The sequence below is a fragment of the Protopterus annectens genome, chromosome 2.part1 (assembly GCF_019279795.1).
Source record: "Protopterus annectens isolate FY-2018-M chromosome 2.part1, PAN1.0, whole genome shotgun sequence".
NCBI classification, from domain to species: Eukaryota; Metazoa; Chordata; order Ceratodontiformes; family Protopteridae; genus Protopterus; species Protopterus annectens.
In genome coordinates this window covers 777,809,957-777,831,642 of record NC_056729.1, presented here as the reverse complement: position 1 = coordinate 777,831,642, position 21,686 = coordinate 777,809,957, and the positions used below count along the sequence as shown (strand labels likewise).

The 21,686-nt window shown below is 41.0% G+C and overlaps 1 protein-coding gene across 1 annotated transcript in view; it reads right to left on the bottom strand.

Moving 5' to 3' along the window:
* CEP135 (centrosomal protein 135) overlaps positions 1–21,686 on the bottom strand; it is a 2,183,066-nt gene that overhangs the window by 1,039,067 nt on the left and 1,122,313 nt on the right. The window contains 1 exon segment of the mRNA XM_044062480.1: positions 5,459–5,574. Within this exon segment, the coding sequence (XP_043918415.1) occupies positions 5,459–5,574 (116 nt within the window).

Sequence of the window (21,686 nt, the reverse complement as noted above, 5' to 3'; positions counted from 1 at the left end):
CTGCTCCCCAACCGACAGGCTTTCTGAATGAATTTCATCATAAGTGGAAGGGGGGGATAAGCATAAAGGAGCCCGGGAGGCCAAGCATGGACTAGAGCGTCTCTGGGGGTTTCCCCTCTGGGGGGAATTATTGCGAAGTACTCGCTGCATTTTGTGTTTAAAGGAGAAGCAAAAAGATCGCAGCGAGGCTGACCCTATTTGCGGAAGATCTGCTTCGCAACAGATGGATTCAGAGACCACTCATACGGAGTGAGAAGCACCCGACTTAGCTTGTCCGCTAATATGTTGGATCGTCCCGGGATGTGCGTTGCTACCAGAAAACGGTTGGTGGAGATCGCCCATTCCCAGACTCTCGTGGCCTCTCGACACAGGGGGTAGGATCTGGTTCCTCCTTGTTTGTTTATATACCAGACTACAGACATGTTGTCTGTCTGGATCGCAATAGTCCCCAGGGGAAGAAGGTCGTGAAGAGCTTGCAACGCCAAAAGCACCGCCCTCATCTATAGGACATTGATATGCAATGCGGTCTGTAGGTAAGTCCACGTGCCTTGAACAGATCTGCCTGAACAATGCCCCCCCCCCCACCCGAGGCGAGAAGCATCCGTGGTCAACGTGGCTTCAACCGGGGGGATCACAAAAGGCCTCCCTCCTCTGAGTTCCCGCGCATGCGGTATCGGCGTGTTCAACGGGTGGAGCAAGAGGGACCATTGGACTTGAAGGGTCCATTGTAATATTAGCATTCGCAGATGGACATGGAGGGAAAGACCGATCGCTGCTGCCATAGACCCTAGTGCCCTCAGGACTAACTCCGCTGGAGGAGGACTCCGGAGAAGGGCTAACACTTGATAAGACAAGCTGTTCAGTCTGACTGATGTTAGAGTAGCTCGAGAGATTCGAGTATCCAGCCTGGCCCCTATGAATTCCAGGGCTTGAGTGGGACACAGGCAGGACTTCTGCAGGTTTACTGAAATGCCTAGGTTGTGGGCTAGAGTCAGTGCGTAATCTCTCGCTACAGAGAGCTGATGCCTGTTGGTCGCGGTAAAGAGCCAGTCGTCTAGGTATGGGAAGACCTGAATGCCCTGAAGTCTCAGGTGGGCTGCAACCACCGCCATGACTTTGGTGAACACTCTGGGGGCTGAGGTGAGGCCGAATGGAAGTACCCTGAATTGATAATGACTGGCTCCGAGCCGGAAGCGGAGAAACCTCCTGGATCATCTGTCCATTAAGATATGGTAGTACGCATCCTTGAGGTCTATGGAGCGCATCCAGTCGTTCTCCTGCAGAAGGGGGAGGATTGATTGAAGAGTGACCATCCGGAACTTTTCCTTGGGTATAAACAGGTTCAGAGTGGAAAGGTCTAAGATGGGTCTGAGGTCCCCCGTTTTCTTTGGCACCAAAAAGAACCTTGAGTAATAACCCAATCCGGACTGATCTGGGGGGACGGGCTGGATGGCTCTTTGTCTTAGCAGCTTCAAAATCTCTGAAGCCACTGCCTTCCTCTGATCGGGTGGGACATCGGGCAGGCGTCTGGTTTTGGGGGGAAGATGTAGGAAAGGAATGAAATAACCTCTGGAAATGATACGGAGCACCCATCGATCCGTTGTAAGGGACTCCCAGTTTGACAGGTGCTCCGTCAACCGCCCCCCGACTGCCTCCAGAGAGGGACAGTCGGGCAAGCCCTCAGGGCTGTTGCGTGGGTCTGTCCGAGAAAGGTTCTCTAGACCCGAAATTACGTGGCCCCCCTCTGCCTCTGGGCCGGCATCCACCTTGTCGTCCTCTGCCTCTAGAGGACGAGTGGTCCGCAGCTGGATGGGATTGCTGAGACTTGCGGAACCACAGCTTCTTTTGTCCACTCTGATTCCTGGAGAAGGATCTTTGGGGACTAGAGAAGCGGACTCCGACGGCAGACAGCGTCTTCCCATCCTTTTCGCTTTGGACCAGCGTATCGCGAACGGTCTTGCCGAAAAGAGCAGAACCGTCACAGGGGGTGTTCGTGAAGGACGCCTTGAAGGGATCCGCGAAGTCGCAAAGACGGAGCCAGGCGTGACGTTGTAAGACAACCCCTGCTCCGCTGGCTCTAGCGGCTCCCTCCGAAGCATGAGAGAGGAGCCGCATAGACGTACTGGAGATGGATTTCAGAGTGGCCATTCGTGTCGTAAACACATTCCTGTCTCTGACCGACATGGACTCTGGGGGGGCTACAGCGTATTCCTTGATCAAGTCTCGCTGTAGCCTGATGGTATGTGCCATATAGTTCAGCGCCCTTATAGAAAAGGTCGCTGAAGCAAACATCCGCTTCCCAATCTGGTCCAACGCTCGAGATTCTTTATCTGGCGGGTGGACCAGAGAACTCTCCTGAGCGAGTTCTTTCTTGGTGGCCGCCGCCACCAACATGGCATCAACAGGGGATCCTTTGGCCCATAATTGCCTATCTGTGGGGGGGCTCAGTATTTTATCGGGCTGCCTAGGAATTGGCTCCACGGTGTCGGGCTCCTTCCACGCCCTGGTGGTAATTAAGTCCATCAGGGGGTCGGCTGGAGGGTACACCCAGGAAGTAGATGGGCCTGCCTCAAATGCCTCCAGGAACACAGATTCATCAAGGGAAGGTTTTTGGGCAGACCACCCCCCTCTAATACGCAACATTGCCATGATGTCTCCAAAGGGGACATCTTCAGGGGGTGACCTTAGGGAACCCTCCCTATCATCTAAGTCCGTGTCGGTGGTAACGGACTCGGGGGAGTCCAGGTGCCTCCTTTTACACCGTTTCTGAGGAACCTCCTCGGTGGGGCTATCCGAAGAGGGCTCGTCCACGGGTTGTTGTTCCTCAACAGGAACTAGCTGGAGGGCTTGGGTAGGCTGTCCCGATGGTCGGATGATGGAAGACAGACCCTCATACAGTGGGGGTACGGGTGGATCCGAAGCCCGAACCAGGGACCTGGAGGATCTCGACAGTACCCTCTCCACTACCTCAAAAGCTGAAGGAGAATCACCCTCACCAGCCTCTGAGAGCAATCTCCTCGGCTCCGAGGAAGGGATCGAGGTCGGAGCTGAGAGAGAGGTGCGCTCCGAAGCCAACAGCTCCGAAGATACAACTCCCTCGGATCCGACGCTCAGCCCTCGGCCCCGAGAGCTTGGATCTGACAAGCTCGAGGGCATAGTCAGCGAAGAGACCAGCGCTATCGGCGCCGACAAATCCCTGGGTCCGAATGGGCATGGATCCGATGACTCCGAGATCTGAAAACGAGTCGGAGAAGGAGTGATCGGGGCAAACATGAGGGCCGCACTCCCCCCCCCCAGAGGGGGGGGGGGAGGCAAGAGCACCCCCATCTGCATTTCATTCTGTAAGAACCGACGCATCATCCGATCTATATCCGCTTCGGAGATGCTTTAGGTTGACCTGGAAGAGGTAGTCGAGGCGGGCCGGGAGGGCCGCCTCGACGATCTCAAGGGAGACCGATCTTCCTCCTCTGGCTCCGGTGAGAAGCTAGGCGAAGCCGAGAGAAGGATCCGGAGACCCCCCGAAGGAGACTTAGCTATTTTTGCTGGCGGAGCCGAGGGGTGAGACTTGGCCCGCCTTTTATGGGATCTATGTCCCTCCTTATCCTTGTGCCTCTTCTCCTTAGTTGAGGAGGCACTAGTTTCCCCAGAACTCAAACCCAAAGTGGGAGGTTGAGTCCCGGGTTGAGCTGAAGGGAACAGAGGGCGCCGAGGCCGCTGAGACAGCCGGAGCCCGAACGGGAGAGGAAGAAGAAGCTGACTCCTGGGGGAGCTTTCCCGCCAGGATCAGCTTGTTTTTCCTATCCCAAAGTGCCCGGGAGTTAAAGGCCGCACAGATCTGGCAGGCCTCTGAAAGATGGGCAGCCCCCAGGCACAAAACGCACTGAGTGTGGCCATCAGCTGGGGAAAGCTTGTGGCCACACTCAGTACATTTGGAAAAAATGGCCTTAGGCCCTTCCGCCATGTTAAAAACACTCACACACACACCCAAATGCTAAGGGGGGAGTGACAAAAGAAAAACTATCTAACTGTACCAGAAAAAATTAAACTAACACTAAAAAGGGGTAGAAAAAGATTTACTACCCCACACACACAATTTTGAAATTTTAGGATGAAGTTAAGATAGAAACGATCTCACCCAGCCAGGAGCTCTTCAAAGGGAAAGCTTCTTCAGCCGCGGCAAAAAACGATCTGAGGTAATGTGGTTGGTAGCAGGGGATTATGGGTAGGGGGAGGAGCTAGGAGCTCGGATCTTGGAGCTTGGTAAGCTGCCGGCTCGGATCCAATACCCACAGGTTGCAGAGCAAATGAAGTAACTACTTCAGTTCACTATCATTTCATTCTAATGGGTCACATCATGATCAGTTCTGTGCTTTCCCAGGCTCTGCATCGCACAGGGATAAAATGACTGTGACCCAGAAAATCTGAGGTGAGTTAGCAGTCCAGCCATTGAGGGGAGTTGGCCAGAGAGGGTGGGAGGGAGATGCTGATGTGTAACCATGAAGCTGCACGTTTACTCAGTAGTTACAGTTTGACTCCTGTGTACACAACAGCATATAGGTCACAATGCAGAACTTGTGTGCACATCAGATTGCCATACACAACCTGTAAGGGCCAAAGAAAAACTCATCTACCCTCTGTGTCTGTCTGCAAGACAACTTCTACTGTCAGTTCTTGCCATATTATCAGTCACTATTGATTATTGCCAGTGAAAGGCTAGCTTCTGTTGATGATCAGGAATTCTACCCCACAGGGTGCAGCAGCCAGTATAATTCAGGATGAACAGGAAACAAACTGAAAGAAAAAGATGATTGATGGAAAGCAGACAGAACTTAAAACATATAGGCACAGGATGGTGACTGGTTTCCAATAATTCTGTTTCAGACTCATCAAGGGGTGGATGGGGATTTTGCAACAGTTACTCAAGCTATAAGACTGCTAGTCTTTAAATATGCACTAAACTCTGTATAAACAATAGTTGCAACTTATCTAAAATTTTTATTAAGACTATTAACTATCATAGACTAGTCTGAACAAACTTGCCTGTCACAATAATATTAAACTATTCTGAAAACAGTGCAACATATGTACTACAGAAACAAAAGTTTAACTGTTTTGGAATTAAGCAAAGAGGATTAGAGCAGTTTCCGGCAAAGATACATGGTTTGATACCTTCTATCTCCATTTCTGTACTGTACGACTGAGCAAATCACTAAAAGCAGAAAGTGTTCTTGGGTCACACCTGAAAAGGGGCAATTGAGTCCCAGTGGGCTTACCTGATTAGCAAATGTATAAAAGATGACATTTAAAGGCACTGATGCACACATCACAAGCTAAACTCAAGCCAATTATACCAAGTAGTTTTAAAAGGTAGGTAACCTGTAACAGAAGTGTCAGAAACTACACTCATTCAAGACATAGAAATACAAATTACATTTTGCTCAATAGTATTCAGTAATACCTATTCGTTCTTCTAGCTTTGCAATTTGCTGTTGAGCCATTTGAAGTTCATTGGTTTTCCCGGAAAAGCGGCGCTGCACATCCGCAAGAGATTTCTCTAGCTGTTCATTCAATACCCTAAAACAATAATAAATAGAAAACAACAAAATATAAATGTTCCACTGATCCAGAGTCAATTTATCACTACTACGTTGTGCTAGCTGCATCTTTTCTCACTATTTTCAGTGATGGCTCAAAACTAATTACAAAAAAAAGTAATCAACAGTGCTCGACCTGGATCTGATAAATAACCTATGACCTGGAGCATAGCAGGGCAAAGTTAAGCCTAGAAGATATCACCTTAACTCTTATATCTAGGAGAATGCTTCTAATCCCCTCTCGGAAGAGGGAATCAGACACTTTGTTGAAGGTTTTTAAAAAGTTTACTCATGCTGGTTAAGTGAGCTGATGGACAAATGTTCTTGTTTTGAAAAAGAATACTTGTCCATCACATCACTTAACCAGCTTGAAAAATTAAAAAAAAACTTCTACAAGGTGTCTTCACCGAAAAATCCTTTGATGAACATTAGAAGACTTTTTTTTTTTTACAGAGGGGAAAAGCCTCCCTGCACCCCCTCCCACACCCTTCAGACTTGTATATGCCAACTCTGAGTTTGCAGAACAGTGGAGAAAAAGACAGAGTTCACTGTTATTGGAAGTAGTTTTGGTGAACAGTATTCATTCTTTTTGCATTCACAAAAACTATCTTCCTCAACCTGACATGCTCCTGTTGGTTTCCTGAAAGCTTGCTGAGAGAACACTTTAGCCTATTAAGCAGTGTACTAGCATTGTAGTCAGCTGAATGGAAGCAACAATTAGTGCCATGGGATTGTAGGTCTTGTTTGGCAGTGTGCCATCTGCCACCAACACTGAAATGAGTTAGGGCAATGAGTAAAACTGAACCTGTCATAAACATTTCCCAACTCTTTTACTCCCACTGCCAGCCAGCTGTACTGGGGGGGGGGGGGGGTTCCATGGTCAAGGCAAGAACGAATATATAAACATTATGTTTCTGCAATCTGAAAATGTTTTCATAAACATGTTCCAAGATTACGTCCTGTAAATTCACAAAATCTTTCCACTGACATCTGAAGCACTAAGACCTAAATATTTCTTTAATCAGCCTTCCACTAAACTCAAGAACAATGTCCCTATAGAACTACATACTTCCCTCACCACACTTTTCTTACATTTATTTTCCATACTAATGTAACATTTTACATAAATTTAAAAAGGCCAGAACTTTCCAAGATGGCCACACACTAATCAATAGCGTAACGTCAGCTCTCCCAGTGTAAAAAAAACTGAAACAAGACCTAGGAATGTTGTCACTTTTAATAAATTCATTTACTGGCTAGAAAGCACACTGCCTGAATACCAGCAAATAAACTAAGAGAGCCTGAAAGAAAATCAGCTGCAAAAAAGATGAAGAGAAAATACTGTTTGTGAAGAATCCTGCAACTCTTCAGCAAAAAGCAGTTCAAGCTCCAGCTTTGGTGCAAGACATGGCTTCCAATAATTACGAGGAAAAAAAGTCAAATGTGCTCAGATCTAATTAAAATAAAAACATTGAAGGCGTATATATACTCAAATAACAAAAGGCTGGAAAAAATGGAAGAAGCTTTAAAAAGATAATCAGCTGAGCTGGTAAAACTGCAAAAATCAGATTCTGAAATGAAGAAAAGGCTGACTGAATAAAAGACTGCTCAAGAAGAGATGTTTCAAAAATGGTAGAATTAGAGAATAGGGCAAGTAACAAATATCTGAGATTTTCTGCTGTACAAGAGAAACTAGAGTAACAGACTGTATTAATTTAATAAAGGCACAAAGAAGCAAGTGGACTGGTATTCCACAGCAGGAACTGTTAATTGAAAGGGCACACTAAATATACGTGCTAAATCTAGCCAAGAGAAAGCAGCCAAAACCTGTATTACTAGAGATGCAAACATACCAGAAGAAAGAATTGATACTGACAAAATTGTGGCAAAAGAGTGAATGAAGTATTAAAAGTTGTAGGCAATAGAATGTTTGTGTGAAATGATTATTCACTGTACAGCAGGCAGAAGAGAAAGACATTTACTCCAGTAAAAGGGGAATGTAGAGAGCAAAGTGTGAGATTCAAGCTGTTGTATCCAGTTGTCTTCAGAATATTTTTTCCTGTTGAATCAAAGTAATGTTTTGATGCAGAAAAGACTAAGGAGGAAATACAATAAAAACTGTCCAGCAAAAAGTGACCCATCAAGCAGAAGGGGACTATGCTTCACATTCTTATGATTATTAAGCATATGGGGAGACTTTGACAATGAAACCTTTACCACCGTTTCAAAAGGAAAACTTTTGAGAGTCAGAATAGCACAGGAGCCGACCAGAATAACTGGGAGTACCTTGGAACTGAACTGGAATCAAGATAGAAGATGTAGATGAACACAAAAAAGACCAGCAACATGGGAATTGTGAACAGATGTGAGACTGCAAGGCATAAATCGTATTTGTGAAATACAGCTGTATAAGAAAAAGTAGAAAGAGTGCACTTTTCTTGACTTTGTTAAACATCTGGGGAATAGAAAAGCATTTGCCTCACTTCATGTCCTTAATGTTTGGAAGAACTCTGAGGGGAGGGGAAGGAAGAAAAAGGCAACTGTAAGTAAAGAATTTCTGTTCTTAACAGCACTTCTATGAAACATTTCACAATATGAATTGCATGTCTTATAGTAAAGTATTTTTAGTTGTTGTTCTATGTGGTAGTGTTACTAAAGTAAACAGATGGCCTTTTTTTCCTCTAGCGTCTTTCTTGGTATTACAAATAAATGCAGGCATTACAGCGCAAAAAGAGAAGAAAAGGTGGATAAAAGTATGTTTATGCTAACAGGCTGTAGTCTTGGGTTGTTGAGGTGGGGATGGGGTGCAAAAGTACACAGATAATACACACACATATATATATATATATATATATATATATATATATATATATATATATATATTTTGAGTTCACATGTTTTCTTTTACTTTGTGTAGGTGAATGTCTGGATTAAGACCCTTGGCAAACTAATAATCTAAGGGGAAACAAGTAAATGTGAGAACACCTGATAAAATGAAAAGTTTTCCTTCAGCAATAAATGTTTCAGCCCCTTTTGGGCTGCAGCAGAAGACTACATTTTTTCTTTTATGTTTCCATGGAGACAAGCTGATAAGAGGGCAATAAAAGCCAGAACATTGGTTTCTTCAAGGCTAAAAGTTAATGTTTAATGAAAGCATGCAAGTTGTCTTCACATCGGGGGGGGGTGGGCAAAGATACAAAAACAGCAGACACCAATTACTGTAAATAGAAACACAGGCAATAACGTGGCATAGCATGGATAACTTCAATTTCAGGTTAAGTAAACCTGTGTCAGCAGCTGTCCATTTAGGACAAATGCTCCTATTACGAGAGTTAAACTTCAGTATTTGAATATTTACATAGTTTTGTGTGTGTGCTTGTATTAAGTTAACAACTTCTGGGGTTGTTTGCTTTTTGGTTTGAGGGTTTTTATTAAAACAAAAAGTCTTGTAATATGTGATACTGGTTCCAATGTTGATAAGAAAAAAAATGGTATAAGGATTAACCTGCCAAACATTAGTAGGTGCATGCATCACAAAAGCTGGAAACATCTAAAAAAGCTGCCAAGTATAATGGGTGGGAATGATGTCTTCTTACCATAATGGTGACACTTTTCATATTATCTTGGAAAGTGAATGGTTTCACAGGTATAGCCAAAAAGGAAAGACTAATTATATTATGAAATGCAGGGTGCAAATAGCAATGTTATAGGAGACACATTTGGAAAGAAATGAGCATTTGATGAAGAAATAATTTCAAGATGGATATTCAGAAGAATATCAGGGGCAAAGGAAAACAGAAGTAGTTGTATTAATTTCTATAGGGGCCCCAACAGTTATAGAAGAGGAAAACAAGATAATGGCAGATTTGTGGTAGTAAGGGGCTACTTGGCAAGGTATGAGGATTATTGCTGGCATGTCTTTATATTACACCTAAAAGTGTTATTATGGAGCTTAAAAATGGGATAAATAATCAGCATTCAACAGGGATTGTTATTTATAGGTAGGAACTGGAATTTAATTTGTAACAAATGAGGATGTATCTGGGATGCCTAGAAGGGAAATATAAAATGAGGGTAGATTTCTGAGAAATTTATGAAAAAAATGTATGGAAGATGTGAATTCAGTAGTAGAAACACTGAGAAAATGTATATATTATTTCCCAAGGTACAGTAAGTGGGTTAGCCTAGATAGAAATTATATTTCACAAGGAACATGTGCATTTAATTGAGAAGTTTGAAACACATTCAATATCTATTTCAGATCATATGCCAATAATTACTAAAATACAAATTAAAAATTCAGGGTAATAAAATAAAGATGAGACACTGCTGCTTCCCCACCTACTTGTTAAAAAGAGAGCAATTTAAGGACTGGGTAGTGAAAATTATTTGGTAGTTATCAGGGAAGACAAAGTACTCCAAAAGTTATAGCTAGTGAATGAGATAAAATGAAAGTGGAATTTAAGATAGGGCAGAAATAAAAGAAAAAGATCTGGTTAAGAAGTAACAAGAATTTTTAGAGGGGCTGACAAAGGTTAAAATATTACAGAATAAGGGAATCCCACAGAACAAGAGGAGCTGCAATTTCAGAAAGATGTAGAGTAAATAAGGGAAGTACATGGATAATATGCATGGGTTTAAAATGATTGCTGTTAAGCAATTGTTTTTGATAATTCCCCAGCCCAAAATTTTGGCACAATGACTTGGGCAACAGAAAGTAGAAAGGGCTGTTGCCAAATTTTGGGAGAAAAATAACCAGAGATCCTGTAGATGTATGTATGTGAGATATTTCAGAAATTTTATGAAAATCTGTATAACGCAGAAAAGTGGGGAAAACATGAAAAAGCAAAAATGGGAGTATTATTTAAGACTTAAATATGCCAAGTTTAGAGGCAGATGAGGGTCAATAATTAACAGTTACGATAGGAGACGACCAGATAAAATATATTCATAGGTTCATACTAAGCTAATAATCACTAGGGTCTTTACATAGTAGGCTAATGATCGGCAGTGTCTTTACAACCCTGGCCAGGCAAACCCAAGCCAGTTTTATCCCAGAGCTCCTTGGATGCCTATATGGTGGGGTATGTTAGTAAAGGTAGCCAAGGGTTGTGTGCATGTGTATGTGTGTGGCGGTATTAGTTAGAGACTAATTTATTTACTGTTTACCTCTGTCCATCAGGGAGATGGGGGCCTGGCCTGGACTGAGTTTGAGGTTTCCCAACCAATGATCAAAGTTTCTTCTGAACAGGGTTCAGGGATGAACTCTGCCTCACTTAAATGGGAAGCAGATTCCACAGTGCTGGTATCCGGTAAAAGACATATCAGTGCCTCCAACAGGTGCTATTTATGTTGCAGACAAAGTTTAGGTCCTTGGATCTAGTGTTTCTGGTGTTATTTGTTTTCCAGACGTGAAACAGATATGTCAGAGCTGGATACAAGCATGTCTTATATGCTAGGTACAGATTGCCTCTCAATAACCTGTAGATCATCAACTACAGAGATAGGGCATTAATGTGATCTGTGTTGGACAGGGTATTCATATCCTAGATTCTCTTGATGAGGAACCTTTGAGGGTGTTCCAATTATTGCAACTGCCAGGCAAGATACATGCCAAATGATGGGTCTGATAAGGGCTGAGTAGAGTGATACTATTACTTTTGGACCAGGATGCCATAATCTTGCTTATGAGTTGGTCAGCACAGAACAATTTTCATCCTATCGTGGCTACATGCTGGTTGAAAGATTAATGTCTACATATGTTCCCAGATACCAGACTATCAGGGTCAACTCATAGTTTTTTTTTTTTTGATGAAGTAATTAGCTTGGGTGGATACTTTCCCAAAGGGCACTATAATGCATTTCTTTGTATTGAGTGTTAATCCATGGCTTTTGCATCAGTCATGTGTGTTAGGCTTGCTTGTAGAATACTGGTGTCCTGGGGGAATCTATGATAGCTCCCAATTTACAGTCATCTGCAAAACTGATGAGCCAGAGGCCTTAGACATTAGCCTTGACTTCCAAGAAGTAAATGCCAATAAGAGCGGTCCCAACACTGGGCCCTCTGCTGGTGACTGGTCTCTTGATGGAAGTGGTCTCACCAATCCTGCCTTCTTTGGTCCTATCTATGAGCAAGCTGGTAATCTGGCAAGTTAGGTAGGGATTTATACCTAGTTCCAAGATTTTGACAATACCCGAGTGGAGTATTGTACTGAACACCTTGACCAAGTCAAGGTAAGATAGCCATGGTGACCTTGATAAAGTCCACTAGGTTAAGCAGGCAATACCTTCCTTTAACAAAGCCAAACTGGGATGGGTCCAGTGTCTTTCATGGCTTTGCCTATTAGACTTGTTTGACTGATGGGCCTATAGTTCCTGGGGTCAGTTGATGGTCCACCCTTTTGAAAGGGGATGACAGTTGCAGCCCTCCATTCACCTGACACATGACCTGTTCTGAGGCTGTAGTTGAAGAATGCCTCAAGTGGTCCTGCTAGGTCACGTTTTAGGTTATTTAGGAAGCAACCAGGGATACTGTTGGGTCCAGTGGTTTTGGCCTTACTGAGCAACTCCACTACCTGCTCCTTGTTGATAGTTTTAGGGGATATGGTAGAAGGGATTGCATAGTGGGAAATGGGGTGAATTTAGAACTAAATTTATCAGCCAGTAGATTTGCTATGTCACTCTGGTCAGTGAAGGCTGTGCTATTTTCATCCAGTTCTGTATATTGCCCAGTATTACCTTTAAGATTTCTGACATAGCTGAAGAAAGCCTCATCTTTGTCCTTAGCATGGGAAGCTACCCTGACCTTGTAATTGGACTTGTTGGACTTTACCAGACCTCTTAATTTTTTGATTAGTTGAATCAGACAGCTCTTATCTGTATGAAAGTTGCTCTTTCGGATTTTGGCCATATCTTTTTATTTTGTTATACAGCCTGTTAAGGTAAGAATTCTACCACTCTGGTTTGATTTTGGTGTTAGATCTGGGCTTACTTCTGATAGGCATGGTAGCCTCAATGCAGCCATGTTTGTACAGGGTTTCTGTAAATAATTCTGCATAGGTATATATAACCAAAAATACACCGAGGTACCACACAATAGCGTCTTTATTACACAAAAAATAAGAACAGTGGTGAGCACTTTCGCAAAACTAATTGCTTCATCAGACAAGAAAATAAAACACTCCATTGCTTATATACAGATGGAACCATTGACTCAATCACTGATGTCATAGGTCAATTAAGGCATTAAAGCTATATAAAACTTATAAATGTAGAAAAGGCTGCATATAGAGAAAACTGCATATAAAATACTGCATGTAAATGCATATAAAAACTATATACAAAATTGTTGGTAAAAGACCTAAGTAAAGTACATAGATATAAACTCCATAAATACTGTAGCTATGAAAAAATAAAAGGATAAAAATCTAGATCTAGTTATAAAATCTATCTACAATATGTATGTATAACTAAAAGTAGTCTATGTCTCTAAAATATGAATAAATAAAGTGTAATGGGTGTATGAGGTGCCTAAAATTAAACATGTTTGAGGCGTCTTGCTTTCAAGAAAGGAACCAAGGAAGTAGAGCCATTAAGGCCTGGATATTTATCTGCATTTAATTTAATGATCCATCTCTGTTCACAGCTTTCAGTAAAATTTTCTATATCCCCTCCTCTAATGTTTTTGTGTATGCGCTGTAGCACAAAAACTTAAAAGAATGTGAATTATCTGTATTAATAATATGCTGGGCGAGTGCATTAGTGGGTTTCTTATTTTTGACATCACGAAGATGTTCTAGAATTCTGTCTTTAAGAAATCTATTCGTTTTACCTACATAAAACACCGGACATTTCTGACAAAAACAATAATAGACAACATCAGTGCTCTTGCAATCAGCATAAGTATTAAGCTGTAACTGAAAATGCTTGGTCGGGTGGACATAGGTATTTATACTGTAAATATAGGGGCAGGCACTGCATGACCTGCAAGGGAAAGTGCCCTGACGTGAAGAAGGGATGGCTTTCTTAGGCACATCCTTGTTACATAACTGCTTCTAGAGTGACATATTGTTCTTGAAACTGAATAGTGGATATTTACAGGTAATAACCTGCAACTGTGGTACCTCTTGTAATAGGTGCCAATGTTTCTTAATTACGTCAACATATTGGTTGATGTCACTCGCAAACTGTAACACTACTCTAAATGCATTATGTGGCCTAGAGTTTATGTTAGATGGATTATTACATGGAACTACCTCGTTGTTGTTAAAATAAGGTCTACATTTAGTTGATCTCATATGCCATGCATCAGATATAGTTTTATCAATTTCATCAGGTTGGTATCCCTCTAGCTATAAACTCAAATTTTAAATTATTTAATGCTAGTAATGCATCCTCATCATCATCATGTAATCTTAATGTCCTATAAACTTGCCCTTTTAATACATTTCTCGGGATGTGCCTGGGATGCATACTAGTTTTGTGTAGGTATGTGTTCTTTCTGGTTTGTTTGTGGAAGATGCTACTCTTGAAGCAGTTAAATTCAGCTTTAGCTAGATGTACATCAAGAAAATCAATCTCAGCTGCAGATAGCAGATGCGTGAATTTTAAAAAGTCAGTGGTGGTATGCAGATAATCAACAAAGGATGCAAAATCTAAACCATTGCCATTCCATAAAATAAAAACATCATCCACAAAACGTACATACCATAACACTTGATGTAAGAAAGGATTCAAACCGGAAAGTATATGTGTTTCTTCCCAGCAGACTAGCGCAAGGTTGGCGTAGCTATTGGCACAAGGAGTGCCCATAGCCACGCCAACCTGTTGCAGGAAAAATTTCTCTTCAAACATAACATTATTCTCTAATATAATTTCTAAGAGACTGCATATAAGTTGTATCTTACTATTTGAAAAATATCTATTTGTTGACAGGAAATTTCTAACCATTTCAATACCCCAAGCATAAGCCTCATCTTTGTCCTTAGCATGGGAAGCTACCCTGACCTTGTAATTGGACTTGTTGGACTTTACCAGACCTCTTAATTTCTTGATTAGTTGAATCAGACAGCTCTTATCTGTATGAAAGTTGCTCTTTCGGATTTTGGCCATATCTTTTTCTTTTGTTATACAGCCTGTTAAGGTAAGAATTCCACCACTCTGGTTTGATTTTGGTGTTAGATCTGGGCTTACTTCTGGTAGGCATGGTAGCCTCAATGCAGCCATGTTTGTACAGGGTTTCTGTAAATAATTCAGCATAGGAAGCTGTATTCCTGGGGTTGGAGACATGACATTTGACAAACTGTTGCATAACAGGATGTAGTTTCCTTTAGTATAGTTCCTAACTGTTATGAGTTTAGTTGGGTTTTCTGGGTTGAATGTTATTTCAATGGAGATAGTTTTGTGGTCCGACTTCACCAAGGAGGACAGGACATGGGGGGATGCAACACTCTCCTATGTTGGTGAGTACCAGGTCCAATATGTTTGATCCTCTGGTTGGAGAGTGCACTATCTTGGTTCGGGGTGTTTCTGTTGATGAACTCCAGGAAACACTGCGCCTGTGAGTTAGAGGCAGTGTATATTTCCCAGTTGATAGAGTGTTAGTTGATGGCTACTATGAACAGGGTATTAGGTTGAATGGTAAGTGCCTCTAGTAGGTCTAGATAAGAGATGCGAGTTTGGAGGTCATAGAAGGTTACCTGAGCTGGCCATAGGAACCTTGTCTATAGCAACTCGGACATCGATGAACTCCAGGGCATCATCCTGTTTAACCAGCCAAGAATTGTATTTACTGCTAACACAGACTGACACACCTCCACCTTTGGCCCCATCTGTGCTGCTTTTGGTCTACATGTGTGGAAGGCACTGTAGCCTTCCACTGCGGGAGTACTTTTCTGTAGTTTTAAACCAAGCCTTGGTAACAGCACAGATGTCTACATTCTCTAGTGTGTGGAGAGCTTGTAGGGTGTGGAGTTTCTTGTTTAGGTCCCAAGCATTGAGCAGTAACACCTTAAGGTTGCTTTGACATTTTGTGTTTCACTATGTTGGTAGTTTTGTCATTTTGACATTGCCTAAAAAATGCTGTAAGGGGATAGATAAAAGTTTTAACCAATACCTAAAAGCCCGGGGGGGTGCAGTGGTCTGTTAACCATATCCTCTCATGCTGATAGGTACTGGATTCCTCTGGACTAGAAACTAAGACAATTATTAAAATCAATCATTTTCTGCTCATACTGTGGCATAATCATTGGTAAAAGTATAATATAGCTCAATACAAGGCACATACCAGTCAGTGACACATATTTAACAGAGCTCCACAATGTCTGTTTTCATAGCCCAGTGAGGTGCGTCTCAGGTCATTTACACCCACATGAACTATGATAGAATCATATTGGTACCTATGGTGCAGTGACCTGAGTGCATGTGTAATATTGTGGATCCTATCTCCAGATACGGAACAGTTATCTTCTCCTTGTCCATCTTGGTCAGAGGAGTATGTCTCATGCAATAGAATCCCATATGAGAAGAATACTAGGTAAAGTGTTTGTTTGCCTTAGGATCTTTGTTCTTGGGGATGGCTGGGTGTAGGCTTATGTGCAGTGTTAGTTGTTTTTGGTGCATGCTTTATTGATTGCAGAGGATAAATGTTGCAGCTTGATGGCTTAAGAGGTTTTTGAGGTTTGGACAGGTTTCTTTAAAGTGCCCCAGGATAAGGTCTATGTGAGTGGTGATCAGTATGTGCGAAGGATGTAGTGTGCGTTTTAGACAACCTTGTTAGTAAGTGAGATTTGTTTGCCTCCAAAGAAGCTATGTATGTACATCTCTTGTATACTGTGCTAGTTTCTTTAAGGATTAAAAGGTCGCTTGAGTATGCGAACTGCTGTATGGTCTCCAGGATGCCCATATTGGCCAAACTGGCCACAGAGACATTAGGACATTGCAAATCCATGTTGTCTGGACTTGTATTAGGGTTAGGTTATTATGGTTTAGGGTCTTGGTTTTACAGATGTCACCTGAATGGTGTCTATGGTAGATGATAAAGAGTGCTATGATCTTAGTGCTGTATGGCACTATCTAGAAGCCCTAAGCTGAGCTCCACACAAAATCTTTCTGTGTTATGGGTCAAAGTCTTAAGTACTAGCTTTATACATTTGCTACTATACAAGCTATAGCTAAGCACTGCTGAGCTTGGAACAGCTCTGTAAAATGCTGCTAATTTATAGTAAACACAAAAAGCTGAAAACTAACTCCCATGATCTCTGGTCAATAAAGGAGTATACTTTAAACTCACTGGAATGCCTCTCAGCTAAGAGGGACCAGATAAATATCTTCTGCAACGAGATGAATGATTGTGGAACTTCTTAATGTAAACGCACACAAGTGCAGATTAACACCCAACTAAGTCCCTAAAAAGCCCTTTGGCTGATGAAACAATCTCACTTTAAGTCTCCCTGTGTATTACTCAATTCAGACTAACCAGGCCACTTTACTACTGCCACTAGAGTAGCAGTCCAGTTCTTCTTAATGTGAAAACACACTTTGGTTAGCCAAAAATGAAAAGGTGCCAACTAGCTATAACAAGTAATTATCACTTTAACTCCCTTGTGGGTTTCCCCAACTAGGACTGACCAGGTTACCTTTCTACTCTCACTAGAAATGTAATCCCAGTCTTCCTCATGTAAAATACACACTTTAGTTAGCCCCAAGTGAAAAGGCACCAGAACCAAGTCTAACAATTAGCTGCACGCAATTTCAAGATTATTCAAAGGCAGGCAAGTCAGCAATGAGGAACACACACTTCAAGGCAACTTCAAAGTACAGTAACAGTCTAAGGGGAGGAGCTACCTAGTTTCTACAGTCAGTAACCAATAAGACAAGCAAAAGAGATAAGACTGGGGAGGAGCTATACAAAAGGGACAGGCAGCTCAAAAGCCTCCAAGTGTAAACTCAAAACAGGAATAGGGAGGTAGTCAGGGAACCAAGCTCAAACACCTAGGCCCAGCAGAGAAGCCAAAAAGGAATACAGATTATAAAAATGCCTTAAATTAATAGCCAACCCATCAAATCAAGCTTCATACAGGCCTATTTCAATTTTAAACCAGGACTATAAAGTATTTATGTCTATAATGGCTAAAAGAATGGCAAAAGTGATGCCAACATTGATAAATATGGGTCAATGTGGTTTTGTGGAGGAGAGGCACACATTTGACATTAATATAACAATGATGATCCAGAGGGAAGGAGAATCTAAGAAAATACCACTGATGTCATTGCATCTTGATGCAGCAAAAGCATATGATACAGTCAGCTGGGATGTTACTAGTAGGGCAATGGAAGCATTTACATTTCCTGATACAATAAGGTTAATTAGAAGGCTATATGAGGGATAAGAGGCAAAAATCAAAGTAGGAGTGGTCCTCTCTGATAAGTTGCATCTGAACCAGGCAGGGGTGTCCTTTCCTCTTTGTTATTTACGTTATATTTAGAATTATTAGCAAAGAAAATCAAGGACTTAGAAGTTCAAAGATATAACTGATATATTGTTCAAGAAAAGTTGTATTTATTTGCAGATGATACTAGTTTACACCTGATGGAATGAAAAAGGACATTTCAGTGTTGTGGAACATTCTGCAATAGCTCCATTTTTGGGAAATATAAAATAATGAAGATAAAACAAAGGCTATGGCTATAAACTATGTACCCACAACATGAATTGATTTAGCAATACCCAAATTTATGGGGTTATGATGACATTAAGTATTAAGGAGTATGGATTAAAAAGGATTTTGTTATGGCAGCTAAGGATATGTGGGAAGAGACTACAGATAATACAAAAACTGAAAAACTGGAAGCTCTTGCCTAAGGATATGGATAGCAAGATACAAGCAATAAAATGTTTAGTCACTTTAGTTTTATACACAAGTCAGGCATATTTTTATCAACCAAAGGAGAAGTTGTGGATAGAAATTAATAGAGCTGAAGGATTTTATCTGGGAGGGGAAGAGGTCAAGAGTCGAGTAGGATAATGTGATCCTCCCAACTGAACAAGGAGGTTTTGGATTACCTCATTTGAAGAGATATTTTAGAGCTACACAGTTAAGGTTCTTATACACAACACAAGCAGAAAGCTACAATTCAAAGTGGGAAAGGATGATGATGATGAAGCATGGAGGTAAATCATGTAAGAGTGGGAATTTGGATGCAGATTCTTGAGAGAGTAACAGTCATACAGAATATTATATTCATGAAGTACCAGAAAGCATACTAAGAGCTAAGCGAACACAGCAATGGAGAAAGGAGATTTGGCCAATAGGGATGACTGCAGTTAGGCAAGGGGGAAAGGACCTTGCAGGAGGAAGCTTGCAAAGGAACCAAGATACTGGTAACAAACAATTAGAGAGTGGTAATAAAATGGAAAGAGGAAAATACATTTGGATTGCAGACTAGTGATTGCCTTCACTATCAGAGATTATTATAAGAGTATAGACAAAGAGAAAGGGATAAGGGAATCCTAAATGAAAGACCTGCTCTGGTTGAGTTTTTAACTGAATCTAGAAAAGAATCTGCTGTTAACAAGGGATAATTAGTAGGGCATATAACATACTGGACAATAAGTATAGGACTTAATCAGCGATGGCCAGAAAAGACTGGGAAGAAAGAAAAAAATATATCCTCCCATTGTTTTTGGAAATTGCTCATTTCTCCCAAATATGCAACAAAATCTAGAAGATTTAGGATCTTTACCTGGAAGTGTTTGCATAGACAAAACCATTTTTCCTCAGGTACACTGGCAAATGTTAGAGAAGCAATGGGGAAGAAAGAGGAACCTGGAGCATTTGCTCTCAGTGTGTAAAGAATTAGCACACCTTAAAAATTCTCTACAGAGTACTCTGTCAGGAATATTGGGCGAGCAAATGAATGTAACTAAGGAAATGATTTCTTGAGCTAGATACAGGATCTGAATTGCTTTTAAAGTTTAATTCTGGTGGCTGCTAAAAAGCAATTACTAGAAAATGGAAATCAAAAGTGTAAACCAACTATACTTGAAGTAGTGTATATTGTAACAGAGATAAAGAACAGGGAGAGGGATATTTAGAAAAGGGTAGGAGTAAATTAGGAACACAAATAAAAACTGTGGGAGCAATACATGCAAAATGTTTTGGAGGAGGAATGAGGTTTAAGAGAAGGCAAGAGCTGAACAACTTGTGTAATGTTGCTTTGATTTTATTGTACAGAATATATGGAATGCATAATGTTTGCAGAGAATATATGTAATTTATGTTTGTAATTGTGAACTTAATATGGTTTGATAAATTTTATATCTGTCTATGTCACTAGTGATAATTCAATAAAGTTGTTTAAAAAATTAAAAAATGAGACTTTCTACAGAACCTCAGTTGTGATAATGCCACAAACCAGTAATTCTTACACATGGTGTTTATACAGCTGCTTAAGCATAGGTCTACATTTAGATGTATTTTGCTCTGTGCTCCTGTCTAATAACGTATTTGAAGCCAACACATCATATTGTAATAATGTCCTGCCTGTCCTTTATGATTTTCCCTGTTTTTCAGCATATGTGGGTGCTACTTCAAATTCACAGATGATACATTCATTATATTTATTTATTTATTTTTTATTTATTTTATTTTATTTTACATTTGTTAACCGGGCTAGTCTAACTGGATATATTTCCATTTTCAGTAGAGGCCCGGGGAGAAAAGCTCCACATAGAGATAAAAACAGTTACATAATATGCAAAAAATGAGCAGAAATAAAATGAGGTGGGAATAGACAAATATACAGTATAACATCATAGGATTCAAATTCTCAAAATAAAAATGGAAACTTATTTCACATTATTTTATATTTAGGTTGTAAAAAGAAAGTAAAAAAGAAAAGAATATTCAAAACGAAAAGAGTGAGTAGATCAGTTAAATTTATAAACTGTCAGTAATTAGAAATGAACCCGAAGGAGGAGAAGGATATTAGAGAGGTAACTCTTATAAAGTGATGGTAGTATAACTTAGACGTAAAAAGAAGGTAAAAGGAGAGGGAGAGGGAAGAGTAGAGGAAATTTGTGGGAGTTAGAGTTTTAGTCGGGGTTAAAGCAAGGACATAACCAGTGATTTTTAAGGTAAATTCTAAGTTTTTGTTTGAACAGAACAGGGGTTGGAATCGAAGTAAGTTCAATAGGAAGTTGATTCCAGTGTTTACCAATGGTGTTAGAGAAAAGGGAGCCACCAACAAGGTTGTTGGATTTAGTTAAAGTTACTAGGAGTTTGCTAGAGGAGCGAAGTGAATTCAGGTTAGAGTAAGGGGTAAAAAGTTTGGAAAGTGCAGGTGTGTTATTAGGTTGATAGAAAGCTCTTTGGACAAAGGAAAGTTGGGAAAGAAGCAGCATATTTTCTAATTCCAGCCAGTGAAGTTGCTGAAGGTTCAGACAGTGGTGAGTTCTGAATTGATTACCAGTCACAAATCTAGCAATACTATTATATGTGTTAGTCAGTTTAGAGATTGTTTTCTTCAGGTTAGTGTAAATTGGTGAGGCATAGAGAAGAGTTGAAATAAGGTGAGAGTGGGCAAGAGTAACTTTGGCTGTCGGGGTTAAGAATGTTTTAATTCTGTAAAGGGAGCCCAATTTTCTGTTTACAGTTTTAATGGTATTATTGATGTGACAATCATAGGTAAGGTTGTTGTCAATCATGACACCTAGCAGTTTGGTAGTAGAGTCGGCTGATATGAGGCTGCCATTAATAGATAAGATGGAGAAGTCTAATGTGGGGGACCTAGTAGTAGGTTTAAAGTGGAGGAGTTTTGTTTTTTTAGCATTTAAAAGTAGGCAGCGTTTTAAGAACCATACTTCTGTGTGGAATACATTTTGAGTAATAGTTTGAAGCTCTGGAATGGTTTTAGCTGAGCAAATAAGAGTGGAGTCATCAGCATATTGTATGCATGTAGCTTGGGGAATAGCTACTTGTAGGACATTTATAAAAAGGGAGAAAAGGAGAGGTCCAAGAATAGAGCCTTGTGGGACACCAAGAGAAATTGGGAGACGGAGGAGAGTTTGTTATCCCAGAGGACTGCCTGTTT